General features: G+C 41.3%; 1 protein-coding gene across 1 annotated transcript in view; it reads right to left on the reverse strand.

The window, feature by feature from the left end:
* Lamc1 (laminin subunit gamma 1) overlaps positions 1–22,049 on the reverse strand; it is a 130,182-nt gene that overhangs the window by 47,358 nt on the left and 60,775 nt on the right. The window contains exon 2 of the mRNA XM_017795894.2: positions 534–838. Coding sequence (XP_017651383.1) covers positions 534–838 — 305 coding nt within the window. The remainder of the gene's footprint in view (positions 1–533; positions 839–22,049) is intronic.

The raw sequence follows: 22,049 nt of genomic DNA on the forward strand, positions 1-22,049 counted from the left end.
CAGTCCTATGTCATATATCTTCTTGAAAAGGTCAGAAGTAAAATGTTTCCACTTCAAGTAGAGAAACTCAAGTTAGAACTGTTCAGCTTTTATAAGATTTGTAAAGTAGCCAAGTGTGGTAGTATGTACCCATAAGTTCAGCACTAGGGAGAAGGAGGCTACAGGATCAGGAGCTCAGGGTCATTTTTGGCTGAATATTGAATCTGAGGTCAATGTGGACCACATGAGATCTTGTCTCAAAAAGTTAAAAAAAAATTAAAGTTGTTTGGTTAAATGTATACCCCAGGATGTCTGCAAGTGGAAAAGAATACAAGAACAAGCATCAACCAAGCAGCGGGAAGGAACGGGAATGGACTTTCCTTCCCTTATGGGTAGTGCACAGAACAGCATAAAACCGGCTGCCCATTTTACAGAAGTGGACCCTCCTCTGATACCTCATCTTAAAAGTGAGACTCCAGGCCCACTCCAGTAATTCTCAGACACTCATTCATGGTAGAACTAGCTGGCTTCCATGCCACCCTGCAAGTGCATACCTGCAGCACAGGGCTATTGTCAAAGTTGTAGGCACTGGGCCTTCCTTCCAGGGTTGAAAAGGCCACGTTGCCCCCTGTGAGGGGAGAAATGTCACTGAATTCATCTGTACACAAGGCCTGCTGCTCATCCCCTCCTGTCCTGATGAAGCCACGATTGGCCTTCAAGTAGGTGTTCTCGCAGGAGCCACTGTAGTATTGGTAAGGAATCCATGGCCCATCCTCCCGAGTGCGCTTATAAATGGCGAAGCTCTCTGGGCGGCTGGTGTGAAACTTTAGACGCACATAAGTGATGTCAAAAGCCTTTCCTGTGGACAAATACATCAAAGGTCATAAGTCATATGAATGAAGATAAGAAATCCCCCCAATTTCTAAGGAGATCTGGAGCCTGACAAAGAGGAGGAGGCCATTATTAGACTAGGAGGACCTCAGGACGCTCAACACAGTGGCTGGTTCCACTGTGCTATTCTAAACCTGGAAACAGTGTACATTTTCCCATAAAATGACAAATTCTAATTGGGTTCATATATTGGTTACTAAAGGCTCATAAATGACATGCATTGTTGAAATTTTGTTTGCCATAACAGCTGGTAGTACCAGTACAGTACTAATTAATTTTAAAACTAAATCAGAAACTGATACACCAGCATTAAAAATAAGTGAGCTTAGGGACTGGAGAGATGGCTCAGCAGTTAAGAACACTGAATGTTCTTGCAGAAGACCCAGGTTTGAATCCCAGTACCCACATGGCAGCTAACAACTGTCCATAACTCCAGTTCCAGGGGATCTGACACCCTCTTCTGACCTCCGCAGGCATTGCACGACACAGGTGCACTCACATATATGCAGGCAGTACATGCATACACATAAAATAAAAATAATAAAATATTAAAAAAAAATAAGTGAGCTTTTTTCCCATGTTTATCTAAACGTGTATCTTCCACCTAAGATGTGGTACAACAGTCTACATGGACACAAGTCACACACTATAGTTAATACTGTTTTGTTAAAAGAACACAGATTTAACCAGCAACACTTCACTACATCAAAAATGCCAAACTGTCACTTCTGAATGAGGGTGAGGTTACTGTATAGTACGTATGGCATTCCAGAGCTTTGCTATCTAAGACATTCCAACATGGCCAACAGTTGCTCTGACATGGGACTTGGTGGCTTGGGATGCTTGAGGGCTTACTCACTAACCTGTGGATTACACATTACCTTTGTTCTCTTTCCCACTACCTTTCTAACATCTCATTGTTTTTTGGCAGCAGACACCTTACAAAATAAATCTGCATATGTGGCCATTCTCAATTGTGGCCAAAGACACAGGGCCACAGGTGGCAAAACCCAGAAAGTTATCTTGCTTGCAATAAGCTCAGGCTGTTGGCGTCTCGTGTGGGTCTCTGCCCCCCTTTCAGAGCTGCCTCTCTCCAGGTAAGAGGCATAGGAGCTCTACAGTGACTTTCTCAGAGGCTGACACACTTCTGCATAAGACAGCCATGTATTTTGCCCTCAGAGTCACATCAAACCACAGTGGACAGAGAAGTTCAGTTCTGCCTGGTGAGTCTCTCACAGGGTGGGGCATCACATCTGAGGAGCATGGAGGAAGACCATCTAACCCAGGTTTGTGAGGTGTTTCTGAGGGAAACAACCAAGTAATGATTAGAATTAGCTAGGCAAACAGTTGCTTAGCTGAAGAAATGAAATGTTTGAAAGTGGGGTGATCACTAGATGAATGAGAGCTGCACAGCAGCTACATCTAAAAAGGACAGCTGAACATGGAGAAAAAAGCAGGAAAGCAATTGCAACACAAGGTCAACAGCCAACCACTGAAGGACTACACCAGGAAATGCATGCTCAGATTTGACTTTGTGGCTGCTGTGTGGCAATCAGAAGGGACAAAATGAAGGACATCTTAATATATGACAATATTTCCTTTCCTTTCCTGTCCTGTCCTCTCCTTTCCTTTTAAATAAAAAGATATGGGGGTTGGGGATTTAGCTCAGTGGTAGAGTGCTTGCCTAGCAAGCGCAAGGCCCTGGGTTCGGTCCTCAGCTCCAGGGGGGAAAAAAAAAGATATGGCAATATTTCAAGAGAGATACACTTGAACTGGAACTTGAAACAGTGAAATGCAGAGAAATGAATGGGCCAGAGTGAGGTGCAAGGAGCCAACAGCAACACAGCAGTGGACAGGGTGGATTAGGAGGCACTTTAAAGACAGCCTCTGCTTGCAGTCTATTTCCTTGTCAAGGCTGCTGCTTCCCATTCCACAGAGTGGAAGGATTAAGAATCACATTTAATTTTCTGGTTTAAAAACCACCAAATGGAAAGCAGTCTCATTTACTAAAACAGAGCAGAAGATAAACAGGATTAAGTGTGAGGAGATGCCTCCAATTTCAGATACAGTAGATCTGAGGTTCCTGTAAGTCACCTAGACAAGAGAAAATCTCTAGAGGGGAGCTGGATATGAGCAGCCTGAAGGTCCAGAAGACATCTAAGTTACACATAAAGACTTATGATCCCTTGGCATGGAGACACTGAAGCTTTAGGGGATGGCTGAGATCATGGGCCAGCTTTCATGATCACCCTGGAGAACACCAAGGTTTAAAGCACAAACAGATGAGATGATCAAACACACAGGGAAGAAGTGACCAGGGAAAGAAGGAGCCAGAAAAACAGGCTCTGAGGAGAGAATAACCAATAGTATTAAAATCTATTATGAGTTGGGCTGGGGAGATGGCTTGGTTGGTAAAAGTGCCTTCTGCACAAGGATGAGGACCTGAGTCTGGAACCCCAGCACCCACATAAAAAACTAAGTGTGGCTGTATGCACCTGTAATCTCAGTGCTGGGAACGTTGAAACAGAAGGATCCCTGAGGCTGGCAGGCCTGCCAATCAGTAAGCTCTAGGTTCAGTGAAAGACCTTGTCTCCAAAACGGTGGAGGAGCTAGAGATCGTTCAGCAGTTAAGACTACTTCCTGCTCCTCCAGAGGGAATGAGTTCAATTCCCAGCACCCATATCCGTCCACATACTACAGGGGATCTGATGCCTTCTTCTAGCTTATGACATACATTCACACAGATATATACACCCACATCTCCCCACACACAAATGAAATTAAAATCTTAAGAAAAAAAATAAGATGAAGTAATTGAGGAAGATACCTGACATCAACCACACGTGCAATTACACATCTGCATACTTACATGCATCCTCCCCCCCACAAATCTGCTAAGAGTCAAGTGTTGAGTAAGATAATGCTGAAGAAATATCCATGACTTCAAGCCACAAAGGCCATGTACACTTAAAGGAGATCCAGGGACAGGGATAAAGTCCCTGGAACTGAAGATAGATAGTAGACAGAAGCAGGGAGCATGGGCAGCCTGCTAGAACAGAGGGCTAAAGAGGAGAAACAGGAAGGTATGACACTGGAGGGAACACAGGGCTGAAGCAAGGCTTTTCCTTTTATTTTGTTTTTAGGTAGGAAGGATGAATGTATATATAATATTGCTATGCAGGTCCACAGATAGGGAAAGCCTAAAAATACATGATGAGATATACAAACAGGATTCAGTGCTGGCTGGGGGACTGGCTCGACACAGGAAGAAACCTACCTCCTTGCTCTGTCCAGATACAAATGCAAGTGACTTTGTGAGGGATAAAAATGGAGAGTTCTGGTGACAATCTGGGGTGCCTATGCGCAGCACAGAGGGCAAAGCCAGGGGTAGTTGGATGAGACATATCTGAGGAACTTAGAAACTTTCTTCTTTTCCTTTTTTTTTGAGACAGGGTCTCACTATGTAGCCCAGGCTGGCCTTGAACTCACAGAGATCCACCTGCCTCTGCCTCCTGACTGCTGGGACTAAAAATGTGTGCTGCAGTGCTTGACTTTTCAATTGTGTGTAAGAGTATGGGAGTGTGGGGGGTGGGGGTTGTCAGAGGACAACTTTTTGGAGTTGGTTCTCTCCTTCAACCATAGGTTCCAGGGATCGAATTCAGGTCATCAGGTTTGCACAGCAAGTGCTTTTACCCACTGAGTCATCTCACTGGTCTGCTTAGAAACTTTAATAGCCACTTGTAGCCCAGCAAAGAAAAACAGCCTTATTGGGGAAAGACTGGGCCACTGAGAAGAGGGTGGGAGAGCACAGCTTTGAACAGATAAACATTTCTACAGAGGTGTCATTTCCTCTAGTAGCCTGGAGCATCCTCTTTACCAATATACAGAAAGACAGAGACAAGAAATCTGAAGTTGCTTCAAGGAATTTGGAATCTAGTCAAGTCCTGGTTTGGCATCCTATTATCCCAAACTCAGAAGGATAAGGCAGGAAGATTTCAAGTTTGGGATCAGCCTGAGCTACCCAGCAAAACCCTTTGCCACAAAACTAAGGGCTCTGGGGTCAAGCCCCATCATCTTCTCCCCCACCTTCCCCCTGAAAATAAAGCAAATAAAATCAGAAAATGGGATGAAAGAGCCAAAGTGTGCCATTATCTGTGATACCTGAAATTAAGGTAACCATGGATGAACACTTGTTTTTATTGTCAAACAGCTACCACTGAGAACTTCCATGTCTGCCTCTGCTTCTTCCTCCTGCCCTCCCTCCTCCCAATCTCACCACACGTACTAATTCCACATTGGTCAAGTAAGAAGAACTAATTCACTGGTAGGTGAATAGAAAACATATCCAGGGTTTCTGATTTCCAGTCCAGCGATCTTGCTGTTATCATCGTGGGAGTAAGCAAAACTGGACAGTACAGCTTTAAGTTCAAGAAGCCCAGCCAAATGATTTAAGAAGTCAGTAAGTACAATTCTGGATATATCACCTCCTGTTCAGACACAAGACAAGCCATGGATACACACACCCTTCAGAAAATAATGAGCTTCCTCTCAGTGTTCTGCTGCCCCTCTCCCTCCCATTGCCACATTCCTTCCATAGACAACAAAACTCAAATACAGATGTTTAGAATGGAACACTCAAAATTAATTAGTATTTTCTGCTCTGGATCCTAGAGTTCATGCTGGCTGAGGAAATGTGAGAAGGGGAGGGGGCTGCCAGAACAATGAGAATCCAGGCTTGCCTCAAGCAGGGCCAAGCCAAGAATTCTGTTCCAGCCTCCTACGTGGTGAAGTATTTCTAATCTCTTTGAGTAGGGGAGAACTCTTCCTGTCTAAGAACTAGATGCAAATGACGACTGCTGGGGAACATAAACGCCTCTCTGTTATGTGCAGTTCAGAGGAATTCCATGAGGACCTTGTGAAACAGCCCTCTTCACAGTTTAGTGCTGAATGACAATGGCCATACAGAACTTCACACAATTTCAAAATGCCTTCCATGGCTTGAATTAGAAGAAAATAAGTTTGCACTCAAGAATCAAACTAGGAGTCACTGGTTCACTACTGTACTTACATGCTAAGTCTAGAAATCAGAAAATGAGGATTCTCCTTGAAGTTAGACTTAGGAATATAACACTAATAAAGTTGTAGCCCAAGTCAATTAGAGATAGTGTATGTTTAGGCTACTAACTAGGATTCTCCAAACAGTTAACACAAACAGTAGACAAGAAAGCAACTATTTGAAAACGTTTTCAATTTTGTTAGCATAACTGCTGGCTGAAACAAGAGTTCCCAGGACAACATGTCCAGCTGCAGACCAGCTGTTACTGATCCACCTCAGCGGATGATTGCACAAATACAGCCGCACCAATTAATACTACCCAAAGCCAAGTTAATGCTGGATCTGGGATCTTCAGGCAGACCCAGACAGCAGATGAGAAAGCACTAAAGAGAACAGTTAAGCACATCCAGGACATGCTGAGGTAACCTCAGTTCAGTGGAGTCATTCCTACTGCTGAAAACTGGTCCTGATTGCCTGTTGAAGAGCTGATTTCTTCCTATTACCTAAATATCATCTTCCAAATAGAATATTGAAAACAAGGAGGGAGGGAGAGATGGGGATCCTTCTTCTTTCCCTTAAATGTCAGTGGTTTTTCATGGGCTCTCCCTTGTCAATCAGCCAAATGCCATCAGAAGGGCACAGTACCATAGAAAGTACACTTAAATTAACACAATTTACAAATGAGGACAAATAATCTTTATAGCCTTGTAGCAAAGAGTAGTTTTCAACAAAATTTATTAGAAAAAATGCAATGGCGCTTTCAACTTGAGAAAGTGTAACCAAAGCCTTAAACGGTTGCATTTCCCGGATATGTGTAATAAACACTTCCTTAACACATTTGTGACACACTATAACAAAAACTCACCAAGGATAGAGCCACACTATGGGAGTCTCCATTCTATGCTATTCTGATGAACTATTACAAAGCAGACAGGTAAGAAAAGGTTTAGAATTTTTTAAAGCTAATAATTTACATAGCAAAGAGGAGATGTACATGATATGATTTGGGGAATGATAACCCCATAATTTCTTAAGGAAATTAGATTTAGATTTTTCCATAAAATATCAAACCTGAAGTTTGATATTTATAAGTTAAAGAGTGTACTTTGCCAGCCATGGTGGCGCAAGCCTTTTAATCTCAGCACTTGGGAGGAAGAGGCAGGTGGATCTCTGTGAGTTCAAGGCCAGACTGGTCTACATAGTGAGTTCCAGACCAGCTGGGGCTATAGGGAGACCTATGTTAAAAATAGACCAAACACAAAAACAAGCATAAAGAGCATAGTTCTCCCCCCCAATAACCCCACTAGGTACTATCCGACCACTAAACTAGAGCAGCAACCTTCAAAAAACAGAACCTTCTGCCTGTACTACAAAGTGCAGAATCTCCAGAGACCATACACTCTTCAGCAAAATGAAAGGCCAAACTCATGTGACTTAATTATCAATTCTTTTTTTTTTTTTTTTTTTTTTTGAGACAGGGTCTCCCTGTAGCCCCAGCTGTCCTGGAACTCACTGTGTAGACCAGGCTGGCCTTGAATTCACAGAGATCCGCCTGCCTCTGCCTCCCAAGAGCTGGGATTAAAGGCATGCGCCACCATGCCCGGCCATGGTGAGAATTCTTTTTTAAAAAATATATTTTATTTATTATTTTTATTTTATGTGCATGAGTAGACTGTCTGCATGTATATAAGTGCACCTGTGTCATTCAATGCCTGCAGAAGTCAGAAGAAGGTATCAGATTCCCTGGAACCAGAGTTACAGATGGTTGTTAGTCACCATGTAGGTGCTGGGGATCTAATCTGGGTCCTCTGCAAAAGCAGCCAATGCTCTTAACTGCTGAGCCATCTCTCCAGTTTTACAGGGAGAATTCTTCACTGAAAACTAGAATGCCAAATATGCTTAAAAGGAAATCTCAAATAGATGCAAATTACTGTTAGAGGCTATGACATTGTCTATTATCAAAACATCAGATAAATTTATCCTAGTCTGGGTAACTTTCTACTTTATGTGGTATCTTCAGCAAAAGAGATAAAGATTACCAAGTGAATTCTAAGAGCTGAGAATATGCCTTATTAACCCAAACCTCATGCTTACAAGACATAACACCAGCCTTAATTCAGGCTAGTAGGTCACAACATGCCCTGAAATCCTGGAGCTGAGCTAAAGGAACGAGGCCAGTCTTTACTCCCACTCCTCCAAGCTCAGGCAAAACATGCACTCACTCTGCTAAGCCAAGTTCTCGGTATGGGAACTGACTGACATGAGGGAATCAGACAGAAAAGGCAAACTAGTTAATATAACATTAAGGAAAGAGTAAGCAAAAAAGCAGTGACGTATGTGCTACAGAAGTAAAACCTGTGTTTTAAAAATGTACAATTGTGCAAAAGAGACACAATTTGGGGAAAGCTCTTAATTGTTACAGCCACACAGAACAGTAGAGAACAGTAAGACGAATAGTGAGAAAATAATCATCTGATTGGAAAAGAAGTTCCAGCATCTAATCACAATAGTGTAAAATTGTGGACCAATTGTAATAAACCCCCTCCCCACAAAATGCAGAGCCACAGAAAGCAAAACACTATAGCTTTAGTTCTTCAACAACCATTTGCTAAGTAAATTTTACCCAAAAGCCCACTGTGAAAAAATACTAAGAATACTTTCATTTTGTGAAGCCACCTTTTACTGTCCAGCTTCACCCCCTTTTACTGCCCGTGATCATGCACTATTTGCATCTCTCTTCAGGAGGATAAAATAACTACAAAACAATATATCATAAGTACACAAATATCTTTCTCAGTTCTCATGGTTGCTTATTAATTTCTTATCACTGCCACCCATTAGGTCAAGGTTAAGAGCCATGACTGGTCCTGATAATTGTGTAGGTCCAAATTCTTCCATTTACGGAATAAATATTTACTGAGCATTAATATGTACCAGCTAGTCAATATTCCAGGCAATGAGGCCACAGCAGAGAATAAAATATATATGGTTCCAATCTAGTGGCATTTATAACTTACTAGGAAGCTGGGCCAGGTAAGGGATGGAATAAAAAAATAATGATGTGGGCTGAGGGGATGGCTCAGACGGTAACATACTTATCATGTAAGCCTAAGTACCTGGGTTCTGTCCCCAGCACCTACATAAAGGGCTGAGCTTGGTGTCCTGTGCTTATAATTCCAGTGCTGGGAAGGCAGAGACAGGCAGAGCCCTGGGGCTTGCTGGTCAGCCAGCCTAGCCTAATCGGGTTCCAATATCTCAAAAAACAAGGTAGATGGCACCTGAGAAATGACATCTAATGTTGAATTATGCCTCTACATGCATAAACATGAATACCCACATACACACACACACACACACACACACACACACACACACAGAAGAATGTTTTAAGTCAGATGACAAAGTATGGGGGTAGAGTGGTAGGTAACACTGCATTATCAGAGGTGACCTCACTAGCATGGACATGGTGACATGGGAGCAGGGACTTGAAGTGAAACACTATACCACCTGGGGAGGCAGATTCTTGGAATGCCAAATGCAAATACCCCGAGTATGCTAGTATGTTCAGGGAGTGGTCAAGAGGTCAGTGTGGCTGAAGTCAACGTGAGTAAGGTGAAAAGTATTAAGAGGATCAGGGCACAAGGATATATGACTTTGTAGGCCATTGGAAGACCTGGTTCTTATTACGAATAAGGTGGAAATCATTGGAGAATTGTGTACAAGGAGTAACTGCTCTTTTAAATTTTCTTTCTTTATATTTGTGAGTGCAGATATGCACATACCATGGTGTATAAGTGGAGGTCAAAGACCAATTTTTGGGAGATGGCTCTCTCTATCTACCTTGTGGGATCTGGAATTCAAACTCAAGTTGGGAGGCCTATGTGCAAGTGCCTCTAACCACTGAGCCATCTTATCAGTACCCAATCACTACTTTTAAATCATTCACTATGGCTACTGAACTGGCAGACTACTATACAGCAGAGATAGTGGAGAAATAAAATGACTGATGGGGGAAGCCGGGTGTGGTGGTGCTCAGGAGGCAGAGGCAGGCAGATCTCTGAGTTTGAGGCCAGCCTGATCTACATAGTGAGTTTCAGGCCAGCTAGGGCCCTGTCTCAAAAAAGACCAAAAAAACCCCCCAAAACCTAGGGAAGAGATCACAGTGGCTTGGTCCAGGGTAGCAGTGGTGAGCAGTGACTGGACTGTGGATATATTCTGAGGGTAGAACAAATGAGCTTTATGAAATGACTGGATATGAGACCTAAGCTTTGACTTAAGCAACTGGAAAGGCAAAACTGAATTTATTAAAACAATTGCAGGGACAAAGAGTGATGAAACTGGGAGTTTGGTTTGTTTATGAGTTTGAGATACCTTGAAACATCTGAGTGGAAATGTCAAGTAAGCAAACAAGATATAGAAGTCTGTAGCTTCATTGGAAGAGTGCTTGCCTAGCTTGTGGGAGGCCCTGGGCTCAATCTCCAGTACCACAGAAACAAACAAATAAACAGAACAAGTCTGAAGTTCAGGGAGAAGTCTAGGCAAGAGAAATCTGGAAATCATCATCTACAGTCAACATTCAAAGCCACAGGGTCAGATGAAAACAGGTTAAGAAGGATAGGCACGAGGTCTTGGAGCACACCGACTTTCAGATATGGGGAAATAAGGACCCAACAAAAACTCAAGAGAAATATCAACTAAAGAGAAAGAGAATTGACAGAGTAGAATTCCAGAGCCAACTTTTTTTGTTTTTTTTCAGAGCCAACTTTTAACAGCATTTCAAGAAGAGGAAAATCAGATGAGTCAAGTATTTCTGAAAGGTCAATAAAGTCGGAGACTGAGCATTGGCCATGCCACTGGATTTCACAACCTAGAAGTCTCTAGTACCTTGACAAATGGTTTGGTTGAACAACAGAGTTAAAAACAAGAAAGAATGTTGGGTTGGGTGGGGTGGGGAGGGGATTAGGGCCAACTAATAGATACTTTCCAAGCATTTTTGCTGTAAAGAATCGTAGCTGGAGAGGGAAAGAGAAAACTATGAAAAAGCTGCTTTATATACTGAGTTCAATATTGTATAACTATATTAATTCAACTGTGAACCTAAAAATTTACGGCCACTTTTGAACTGCTTTTTAATAAAAGGTGAAGACAGCATATCTTGTGTGGATGGAATGATTCAATGTGCCTGGAGTTACAGTGAACAGTGAGAGTTTTTCCTGGTACTACAGATGGACTACAGTGGGCCCAATAGGCTTGCCTTGGCCTATAGCGAAGTTCTTAAAGAGGACATTCCCAAAGATTTCCAAGAGAGAAGGAATGGCGGACATTTCCAGGGTTACTATAAGCAACTTTTAAGAAGACTCATCTGGGGGGTTGGAGAGATAGCTCAGTGGTTAGGAGCACTGGCTGCTCTTGCAGAGGACCTGGGGTTCAATTCTCAGAACCCGCATGGCAGTTAATAATGATCCATAACTCCAGTTCCAGGAGAATTTGACGCCCTCTTCTGACCTCCGCAGGCACCGCACAAAATGGGTGCACTTATATACATGCAGGCAATACATTCATATGCATAAAATAAAAAATAATAAACGAAATGTTTTTTAAAAAGACTTATCTGAGGCCGTGCATGGTGGCGCACACCTTTAATCTCAGCACTTGGGAGGCAGAAGCAAGTGGATCTTTGTGAGTTTGACGCCAGCCTGGTCTACATAGTGAGTTCCAGGCCAGTTAGGGCTACACAGTAAGACCCTGACTCAAAAAAAACAAAAACAAAACCAAACAACAACCAAAACTTTTTTTAAAATATCTGGTACCAAACAGTTCAAAACCTACAGGATCCCTGGAAAGCCCTTTTCCATTTCTGCCTGCCCATGCCTAGGTTTTCCTGTTACAGTAATCACCATATTCTGGGCCTCAGGAAGATACCAAACTGGTTGTGAAAATCACCTTGAAAGCTTTGAAAAAGGAAAATTGTTAAGTTTTATTTCTAGAAATTCCATTTTAGTAGGTTTTGACTCCATCCTATTTTAGTAGGTAAGAACTAAAAAATCTGTATGTTTTTAAAGTCCTGTGACTTTCATGTACAGTTATGTTTAAGAACTACTTTCCTGCTGAGATGGTTAGTTTCAATTGTCCACTAGACCCAATCCACAATCACTTGGGGAAGGAATCTCAGTGAGGAATTGTCTACATTAGGTTTGCTAGGAGCATGCCAGAGAGGGGTTTTCGTAACTGAGTTAAAGGAGGCAGGAAGTCCCACCATGAACTTGGGCAGCACCACTGCTTGAGCAGGAGGACTGAATGAAAAAGAGAGAGCAAGATGAGCACAAGCATGCATGCATCCGTTCTCTCTCAACCATGCATGTGATGTGATCAGCTGCTTCCAGCTCCTGCCCTGATGTCCTGCAGTGAGGACTGGAACTGGAACTGGGAGCTGAAGCAAACCCTTTCTCCCCTAAGCTGCTTTTGTCAGGGCATCTTATCACAACGGTAATGAGACTAATACACCTACTACGAACTCGCATCCTGGGTCTTACACTTTCAATGAGTTAGATGGAAAAAGGCATTTGAACTCGGTGCTACACTGTCTGTCACACATCAAGCATTTCAAGATAAACTGCTACCATGTATCCACAGCAGACATGAGCGATAGCCCACATCAACTGTAGTCTATCTTCTTTAAGACAAATACAGATGTTAAACACAACAAGGGCTGGTTATTCCATATCCAAGGAGGCTTGGGGGGACTAGACCAACTGAATCCAACATCTTTTTTCCAAGTTTATTTTCTCTGTTTCTTCAAGGCTGTACTTCCCAGGCAAATAAAAAGGTACACTTGATTTTTAGAAAACTAAATTTCTAAAAACTTCACAGTGGTCCTTTAAATGCGGACACTGGTCAAATTTCCCAATCCCTCAGGCTCCATTTCCCCAAAAAGTACTAACGTGTGACAAACAATATAAAGACCACCAGCAATTCTTAAAGTAAGGAACAAACAGGGAAACAAAGAGTTAACTTGTGTTTCAATTCATTCAAACAGGTAAGAAAACATTTTTTTTTCCACTTTGTCTAGAAGCCTAGACTTGTTTAATCCCAGACTCTGTTAGGTAGGGTTGGCATTTTCAGGGAGGCTGTTTGTTATATTCTGTTGGTTAAAGACTTGTGTGGAAGTATTTACTTTTCAGAGAAGAAATTTCAGATATTTTTAAAAAGAAAAAAAAAATATGGGATGTTTAAGGGCAAAGTACCTGATGCTCATATAGATAACAAAGTGGGAAGGTGGTGGGTAACAGAAAGGGAGTGAAGATGGGAGGAAAAGGAAGAGAACAGGATCAAAGCCTGGAAATGCTCAGAGTCCAGACCTGATACTCTTACTTTTCAGCTACTTCATAACATTCAAGCCTAACCCATTAGGTGGGTTTTCATTTTACTTTACAAGCAAGGACTGCATCACTGACCCCACTCCTTGTCAGACTCAAGCCTGGGGATGCACCTTCAGTAAACTTAGGATCTAAGACACAGCTGACCTACTATAACCTAGAGATGATCATCTATTTCTATAGGTCCAGTTTCACTGAAATGGATCCAACCTTGCCTGTTTGCACACTATCCCTGGCTGCTTACTGGCTGTCAAAGCCAGACGGGAAGTACTGCAAGGCAACAAAACCTAAAATATCTATTATGTGATGATAGCTGGTCTAAGAAATCCAAAAACATAAAACCAAGAATTTCAACTAAAACGCCCACTACACTTCTACAGGGCATACTGTTTTAAAATCTGACACAAGGCTATCTGAATTTTTCTTTTATTATCACAAAAAATAACAGAAAATGCAAGTTTATATAGCGAATTTTCCCAAAATTAATGACAAATGTAAAACATTTGATAACTGGAAGTACTTACTATTTCATGGGGGAGGGCTTTATTTCTTGAAAGTGAACATGGAGAAAAGACCAGCAGTTAAAAGACAGATTTATCATTTCAAAAATCAAACCTGTAATAATACCCTTCTGCCTGTACCTCTCACAAACAGGAACCAGTCAAGCAGAAGGAAAGACAAGGGAAACACTGTTGGAAAAAGAGATACCATTTTTCCAATGAGCTTCGCTCCCAGACCCACCCCAAACAGAAGCAGTGAAACTGGAGAGAAACTGATCAATTACGTCAAACAGTAATCATATGCAGGAGAGTGGGAACGATGACATGTTGAAAACTGCAAATAAGATAGAAAACGCGGATGGATCTCATGCAGATCTCTAAGAGGCTCCCCTGTCCTTGTCTTCTGGGTAGGAATTCAGTCTTCCACACAAGGCCTCCTTGTCTTTCTGCTCTTCTGAGCCGATGGACAATTTACATCATGAAAATACCCTGCCAGCTGGCATCCTCTCCACAAGCGACTGATTGTGAGTAGAGGCCTTCATAAAATAAGCATAAACAAATACGCCCCCTTCATTTCTCATTCAGCCACCCTCTCTGCAGAAGCATGACGTGTACACTCTTCATGCACACCTTCAGAAGTCCGTTTGTGTCTTTCACATCCTTCCATCTCTCATGGGCTGTGCTTAGACTTGCCATTCCATTTGCAATTAAATTATGCCCTCCCATCAAATACCTAAGCTGTATGCAAGCTCTCTAGACTACAGGTAAGTAACCTTGTACTCCTAGATACAGCATATTTGATTTCTCTAATAATTTAGAGTAAAAACAGTACTTTCTAGTATAGCCTCCACCTAGAACACTTGATAATCTGCTACAACAAAGGACCAAGACTTCCAAGTAGTTCATCAAAATGATCAGTGTGTTTACTGCTATAAACAGTCATTTAAAAATAAGTTTGGGGGCTGGAGAGATGGCTCAAAGGTTCAGAGCACTGGCTGCTCTTGCAAAGGACGAAGATTCCATTCCCAGCACCCACATGACAGCTAACAACTGTCTACAACTCCAGTTCCAGGGGTCTGACGCCCTCTTCTGACCACCAAGAGCACTGCATGACGTGGGTGCATTTACATACACACTGGCAATAGACTCATACACATAAAATAAAATGTTACAATAAAAAATAAAAATAAAATAAGTTGTTTTCTAATTAATCAATTGCCTTCCCTTAGATGGACTTTATCATTTCACAAACTATTTTAAATTTCTCTTCAACTGGAAAGTAAAAAGTTTGGTGCAGCCGGGCATGGTGGCTCATCCCTTTAATCCCAGCACTTGGGAAGCAGAGACAAGTGGCTCTCTCTGAGTTCAAAGTCAGCCTGGTCTACATAGTGAGTTCCTGGTCAGCTGGGGCTACAGGGAGACCATGTCTCAAAAACAACAACAACAAAAACAAACAAACAAACAAAAGAGTTTGGCAGCTGAATATTAAATGTCCCTTTCCAGGGGAGAAATGTTTAGTGGTAACCCCTGAGACTATCTTACACATTATGTATATACCAGATTCAGTTAGGGTATGTTGAGGGGAAAGAGGCTGCTTGCCAGATGATTTAAATAGCATACTTCAGGTAGATCCCAGTACTTTAAAAAATGAGCCCTTTTATCTGCTTTTCCCTATATAAGGAGAGCAAACATTCAGCACAGATAACAGAAGAAATGTTCTTCAAATCTACCCTTTGCACCTCTCTCTCCTGCATGGAGTATCTCACACTCACCCACAATGGGACTTGTTCTACCTTTCTATTTACATTCTGGAGAACTGCCAAAGTCCTTTCTGGCTCTCTTTGATCTGATGCCAGAAACTTGGTATCCAAAAAAATCACCTAGAAGAATTCTCTTCTTAGGAGCTTGATGGCTGTGGTAGAGGTGGGGATGAGATAGAGGATATTTTATAAGCCCATCCTGTGCCCTATCACTCCTGGTTTCAGAGTCTTTGCAGGTTACTTGACCTAAGCAAACTCCCCAGGCAAGTTATTGATGGCATCCATAAGTCTGATTAACTGTGCTTCATTTTTCTACCCCCATACTAGAGGCCACAACTCTCCAATGTGAACTGCAGCCTCTGTACCAGTTCTCCCATCTTTAGTATTTATAAGACCATACCTCATCCCTGTGCCACTGTCCAGTCTATCTTCGTCAAATCCTACCTATCTTTCCAGGTTCAGTTCAAGTAACACTCTCCCCATGATGCTTTCAATTCCTATTACTGCCTCACCTTTCCAAATGCATACAATTTACCGTCCAAATCATGTACATCACTACTTGAGAATTTACCATTCTGCATGAGTTTCTTTGCTCCAACAAAGTTTATTCAAAAGCAAGAATTCTGCTGAAACTCTTTGGTTATCTTTTATAATAGCATTTTTTTCAAGCTCTTCTAGCAATAATGCATAGAAAAGACACCATATTGTAACCTAAACACACAGACACTCAGAGATACACACACATCTGAACTCAAGTTTAATTTTTAAAAAAATATTTATTTTATTTTCTGTGTATGAGTGTATTGCCTGCATGCATGTGAGTGCACCTGTGTCATGCAATGCCACAGAGGTCAGAAGAGGGCTTCAGATTCCCCTGGAACTGGAGTTACAGATGGTTGTTAGCTGCCATGTGGGTGCTGGGAATTGAACCCGGGACCTCTGCAAGAGCAGTCAGTGCTCTCAACCACTGAGCCATTTCTCCACCCCTTTAAGTCTAATTTTTTTAATGCTGTCTTATGATGTGATCTGATAGTCTATTTTCCATTCCATTTGTTAGAAAATGCTGATCTACCGATCACTAAATTGATTTTGTGGTTTGTCAATTGTAATCCACAATTTGAAAATATTATTTGACAATCTCTAGGGTACTACCCTTGGCACAAACCAGGTGCTCAATAAGTATCTGTTCTTGGTAAACATACTCATCTACCACAAGACAGGTTAGAACTTTACAATGACATATTTTCTGGATATCAACATATCTTTCTGACATCTTTTAAGAATTCCAGTGATTTTAAAAACAGGACAACACACATACACACACACACACACACACACACACACCCCTTTGGATATGACAGCCTTTAACAATATCAAAGAAAAATAATCTTTCTCCCAAAGTTAAATTACAAAAATTCCATTCACGAACATGGCACCCCTGGGGGCCTGAACCCTCTAACCCTGCATAAATCAATCTTTCCATGTAAGTTCTCATTAGCAACTCTGGTTTCCAGATCTCCTCAACAGGGAGCATGTGATAAGCCTTCACAGCAGTAACATGGATTTCTTCACTATGGGTAGGACTGATGGCCAGTTTGGGCTAGATTTCTACTGAAGACACGAGGATGTTTACTGGAAAGGTCAGTTCTCCATGTATCATGTGCATGACAATTTTTCCCTGAGAATTAAAAAAAAAAATCAGGCATGTATTTACTTTTTGCTGTGCCAGATTCACACAGAAGGCTGTGAACTTTGGAGGTCAGGAATCTTGTCTCGGCCCTGCCATCCCTTTACTTTGAGGCATGTTTTTGTTGATTTTCCTAAGAAGAGAACAGTGAGCTTAGATGAAACTGGTTTGTTGCCTAGTTCATTCAATGATTCATTCATTTTACAAATAAACTTTGAAACAATGTATATCGTGTAATTGGTTGGACACTAAAGAAAGATATCAGGATAAAATAAAAGAGAGTCTCTGCCCTAAAGGAATTCCACATGGTAAGGGAAGACACAAATAAGTAAAATACAAAACAAGAAATAAAGGAAATAAAAACTACAGTAAGGAGTAAGGAGCAATCTTAAATCCAGTTGTTTTCAGATTTTTGGTGCCCCATTAGCACAGTAGAAAGTACATCAGTCTCATCCTTTCTAATCAAACAGTTTATAATAGCTGAGGTATATATAGCTCAGTAATAGAGTGCTTGCCTTGTGTTCAATACCCAGTACAACAAATAAAGAAGAAAAAGTTTTTATAGTTGAATTTTAATGAAGACATTCAGTTTCAAAAAAGCTTGGGCCTGAGGAAGATAGCTCAACCATACAGTAAAATGCTTGCCATACAAGCATGGAGACCTAAGGTTAATCCCCAGTACCCATGTAAAATGTCAGGTGTGGTGGTACATACCTATAATCTCAGAGCTGGGAAAGCAGAGATAAAAGGATCCCTGGGGCGTGCTGGCCAGCTAGGCTAGCTGAGTTAGTGAGTGCCAGGTTCAGTGGGACCATGTCTCAACACAGAAGGTAGAGAGCAATTGAGGAAGACATCCAGTGTTGACCTTTGGCCCCTCCAGACACATATGTACAAACACATCCACATGTGAGAGCATGTATACACACACACACACACACACACACACACACACACACACACACAACTTGATTCCACATTCTCACTTTTAGGCACATTTCTAAGGATATCTCCCTCTTCAGATCCTTTCAATGTTTTCCTTTCTCATTACAATATTCTTTTAAAAAATGCTAAAATGACATAGGAACTGACCTGACAAAGGGGAATGATAATTAAGACATGAACTATCAACTGCTTTTAAATGCAGTTCAGTTTTATAGACTTAACTACCACTCTGAACCTCTACAATGAGTTTGTCAATATTTTCTGCTTAGTCAAGTACTATATGCCCAGCTGTATTGAGTAATTTGCAAAAAAAAAAAAAAAAAAAAAAACCAGAAAATTCCACATTAAACATAAAATTCTTCTAATGATTGAACACGTCTGTTTTATACATATTTTATTATTTTTATTATTTTATGTGTTTGAGTACATTGCCTGCATGTATGTGAGTGTACCCATGTCATGCAATGCCGCGGAGGTCAGAAGAGGGCTTCAGATTCCCTTGGAACTGGAGTTAAGGACAGTTCATAGCTGCCATGTGGGTGCTGGGAATTGAACCTGGGTCCTCTGAAAGAGCAGTCAGTACTTTTAACCGCTGAGCCATCTCTCCAGCCCCTGAACACAAGTCTTTAAACAGAAACTTCTAAGTCTTTGGATAAGTAAAAGATATCTCTTGGTTTCTATGCCCACAAAAGATCAATCTCCAGATTCTAAACAAATAAGTACCTCTATCTACATATAGACATGAGGGAGAACTGACATGTTATGTTTTAGTGTGTTTATATATACATATATATATATATATATATTATGGGTAAAGTGCTTATCACACAAGTGTGAGGACCTGAGTTACTTCCTCAACACCCATGTAAAAAGTTGGGCACAGTGGGTATACCTGTAGACCAGCACTGTAAAGACCAAGACAGGCCTATCCCTCTGGCTTGCTGACCAGTCAGACTACCCTAATTGGCAAGCCCTGGGTCCCAAAAAGAGACACATACAGCCCCCAGCCCCTGTCTCAAAATAACAAGGTGGGGACTGGGAAGATGGCTCAGTAGGTAAAGTACTTGCTGGCAAACATGAAGTCCTAAGTTTGAATTCCTGGAACCCATGTTAAAGTTAGCCAGGCATGATTGCGTGAGCCTGTAACTCCAGCTCTAGAAGTAGAAACAGAAAAACCCCAGAGCCTGATGGCCAGCTGGTCTTACAGAAACAAGTGAGCTACAGGTTCCATGAGAGATCTTGCCTCAAAAAAACCCAAAACCAAACAAAAACAAAAAAACAAAACAAACAAACAAAACGGTGGTGAAACAACTGAGAAAGGCATCTCTATATGAACCTCTGGCCTTCACACACAGTCACAGAGGCACACACCACAGACACATAAAAAATAAACAAGGTGGACGGCTCCTAAGGAACAAAGTCCAAAGTTGACCCTCTTTCCTACACACACACACACACACACACACACACACACACACACAGACACACACACACACTCTTCAAAAGCACAAAAGAATGGATTTCTGCTCTTGTTATTACTTGAAAAAGTAAATGTCTAGATCCTTTTGAAAATTTGTCAAATCTGCAAAACAGTGGAACTAAACTACTCCCTCTATTACTTGGCTCATGCATTCTTCCACAAGCCTGGAACAAAGACCCCATTGACTTATGCATGTAGGCGGATTAGAATTGCAGCCTGCCATACAGCACATTACTGCAGTGAGTCCACCCTGATAAGTCAAGGGAGCCTTCTCTAGATCTGCCATCCTGCTTGCCTGCTTGCTTGTGTCCACAGAAATAGAATTTTAAGTCTGCTGTACAATGCAGTTAACTGTATAATTTAGCCTGAGACAGGCCTGTCAATATCTGTTAACAAACAGGCATTCTGTGTCTTCCTTGCCTGCTTATATTTAATGCTTTTCTCAATCTTTCTCAGGATGTGTTAAGAGTCAAACTCTGCAAGCTCTTAAATATTTAGTGAGAAGCTAAAGAGAAAAATGTGACTGTAGAATGAAAGGCATATGGAAGGGGAAACGGTTCAATGGCAGAAAACAAGAGCATAAAGGCTTTATGAAGGTAAAGCAATTATTGCCATTTTCTGTATCTTTAGAATTCATGAACAATCTATAAAGTTTCTACTGGAATTTACTTCCTAATTTAATTTCCAAGCATGTACTGAACACCTACAGTAACAGACACTATAAAGACAAATGTATTCTCTGCCATCAAAAAGTTTACAATCTAGTTGAAGCACAGATTAGAGCAGCACAGGGCAGGACAAGCTGTGCTGGGAAGGGCACAAATGGGGAGGCAAACTGAGCCCAAGTGGATGATTTGAAAAACCTTTAAAAATCCATTGCTGAGCTGGAGAGAGAGTTCAAATGACAAAGTGCTTGCCTTGCAATCACAAGGACCTGAATTTGATTCTCCAAACCCATGTTTGTTTTGTTTTTGTTTTTGTTTTTTTTTTAAAAAAAGCCAGGCATGGTGGTAGACTTCTAATATTAGTACTAGGGAGTTGAGGCATGCTAGCTAGTCAGCCTACCCTACCTGGCAAGTTCCACACCAGTGAGCGATCCTACTTAAAAAAAAAAAAAAAAAAAAAAAGTGCTTTGCATGCTACAAGAGAAGAAAAGCAATCAAAGTAATCATCAGCTGTGATACTGAATAACGGCCAGCCTGGCAGAATATGCCCACTGGTACAATAGTGAGTGGCACAAATGTTATGGGAGTAACTAACTCCTTTCTGATTGGATTTAAGGCCTGCTCCAGAAAATGGAAGTTGGGCCTGATCCCATCAACAGGACCAAAAACTTGAAGCTAGGTAGATCATGGGCCCTACTTACTAAAAGACTACAGAGTGCTGAGCCCTAATTGAGACATCTATTTGGCAAGCCCCTCACAAAGTTCAGGGATCATCAAGGAGGTGAGGCAGCAGAAAGACTGAGTCAGGGACAGTGGATGACTACAACAAAACGGCATTTCCGAGAAACAACAGGGCAGTTACACATAACACAGTAGCTGTGACAGCATGCATAACATCTGCATGAGATCAAGCCAGATAAAATCCCAGCATTGAGAGGAGAGATGGTCAGGAAGTCCCACCCCTCATCTGGGGAGCTACTGGTAATTGACAGCTGCAGTGAGAGGGAGAGTCCCGTTTTCTTTAAGAGTATGGCCCTTGGTAAGTCTACCATGCTCCAGTGGATGGTCACACACCCAAGAGTATAGAGGAAGCACAAACTGGACTTGATGGGTTTAAAAAGAAAAATAAAGACATTTGTGTGGGTGGGGAAAGGGAGTAGGATCTGGGAGGAGTTGGGGGGATGAAGGGCAAATATAATTTATACAGTGTATGAAATTCTCAAAAAATATTTTTTAAAAAGGCATGAAAGCAGGACGTGAATGTGAGCAGATACGGGGGAGTTGGAAGAGTAAATATGATAAAAAGCCATTATATAAATATATGAAACCTCAATAAATAAAGCATATTAAAAATAATAAAGTCAAAACATCTAATTTTTAAAAAATAAAATTCTAAATGCTAAACATTGCAACTAATAAGCCTTTTAGAGTATACTTTGTAAATCAGGATGGCAAGTAGTTTCACTGGAAAGAGTCCGCATATAAGCCAACAGAAGTAGGAAAAAGAAACCTACTCTGTTCTATGAATCAGTTGTGCAACACGATAAAATATTTCTAGTAAAAGCAATTTTTTCTTTTTATACATATAAATTTTTTAATTTTTTTTTAGAGGAAGCATTTCTTACAGCTTTAACATACTCAATAACAGTTTCCAGAGCAAAGATACATCTCTTTCAAAAGTGGCTATAAAATTGTTAGGTTCACAGTTGAATT

The sequence above is a fragment of the Nannospalax galili genome, unplaced genomic scaffold (genome assembly GCF_000622305.1).
Source record: "Nannospalax galili isolate Female #2095 unplaced genomic scaffold, S.galili_v1.0 scaffold227, whole genome shotgun sequence".
Lineage (NCBI taxonomy): Eukaryota > Metazoa > Chordata > Mammalia > Rodentia > Spalacidae > Nannospalax > Nannospalax galili.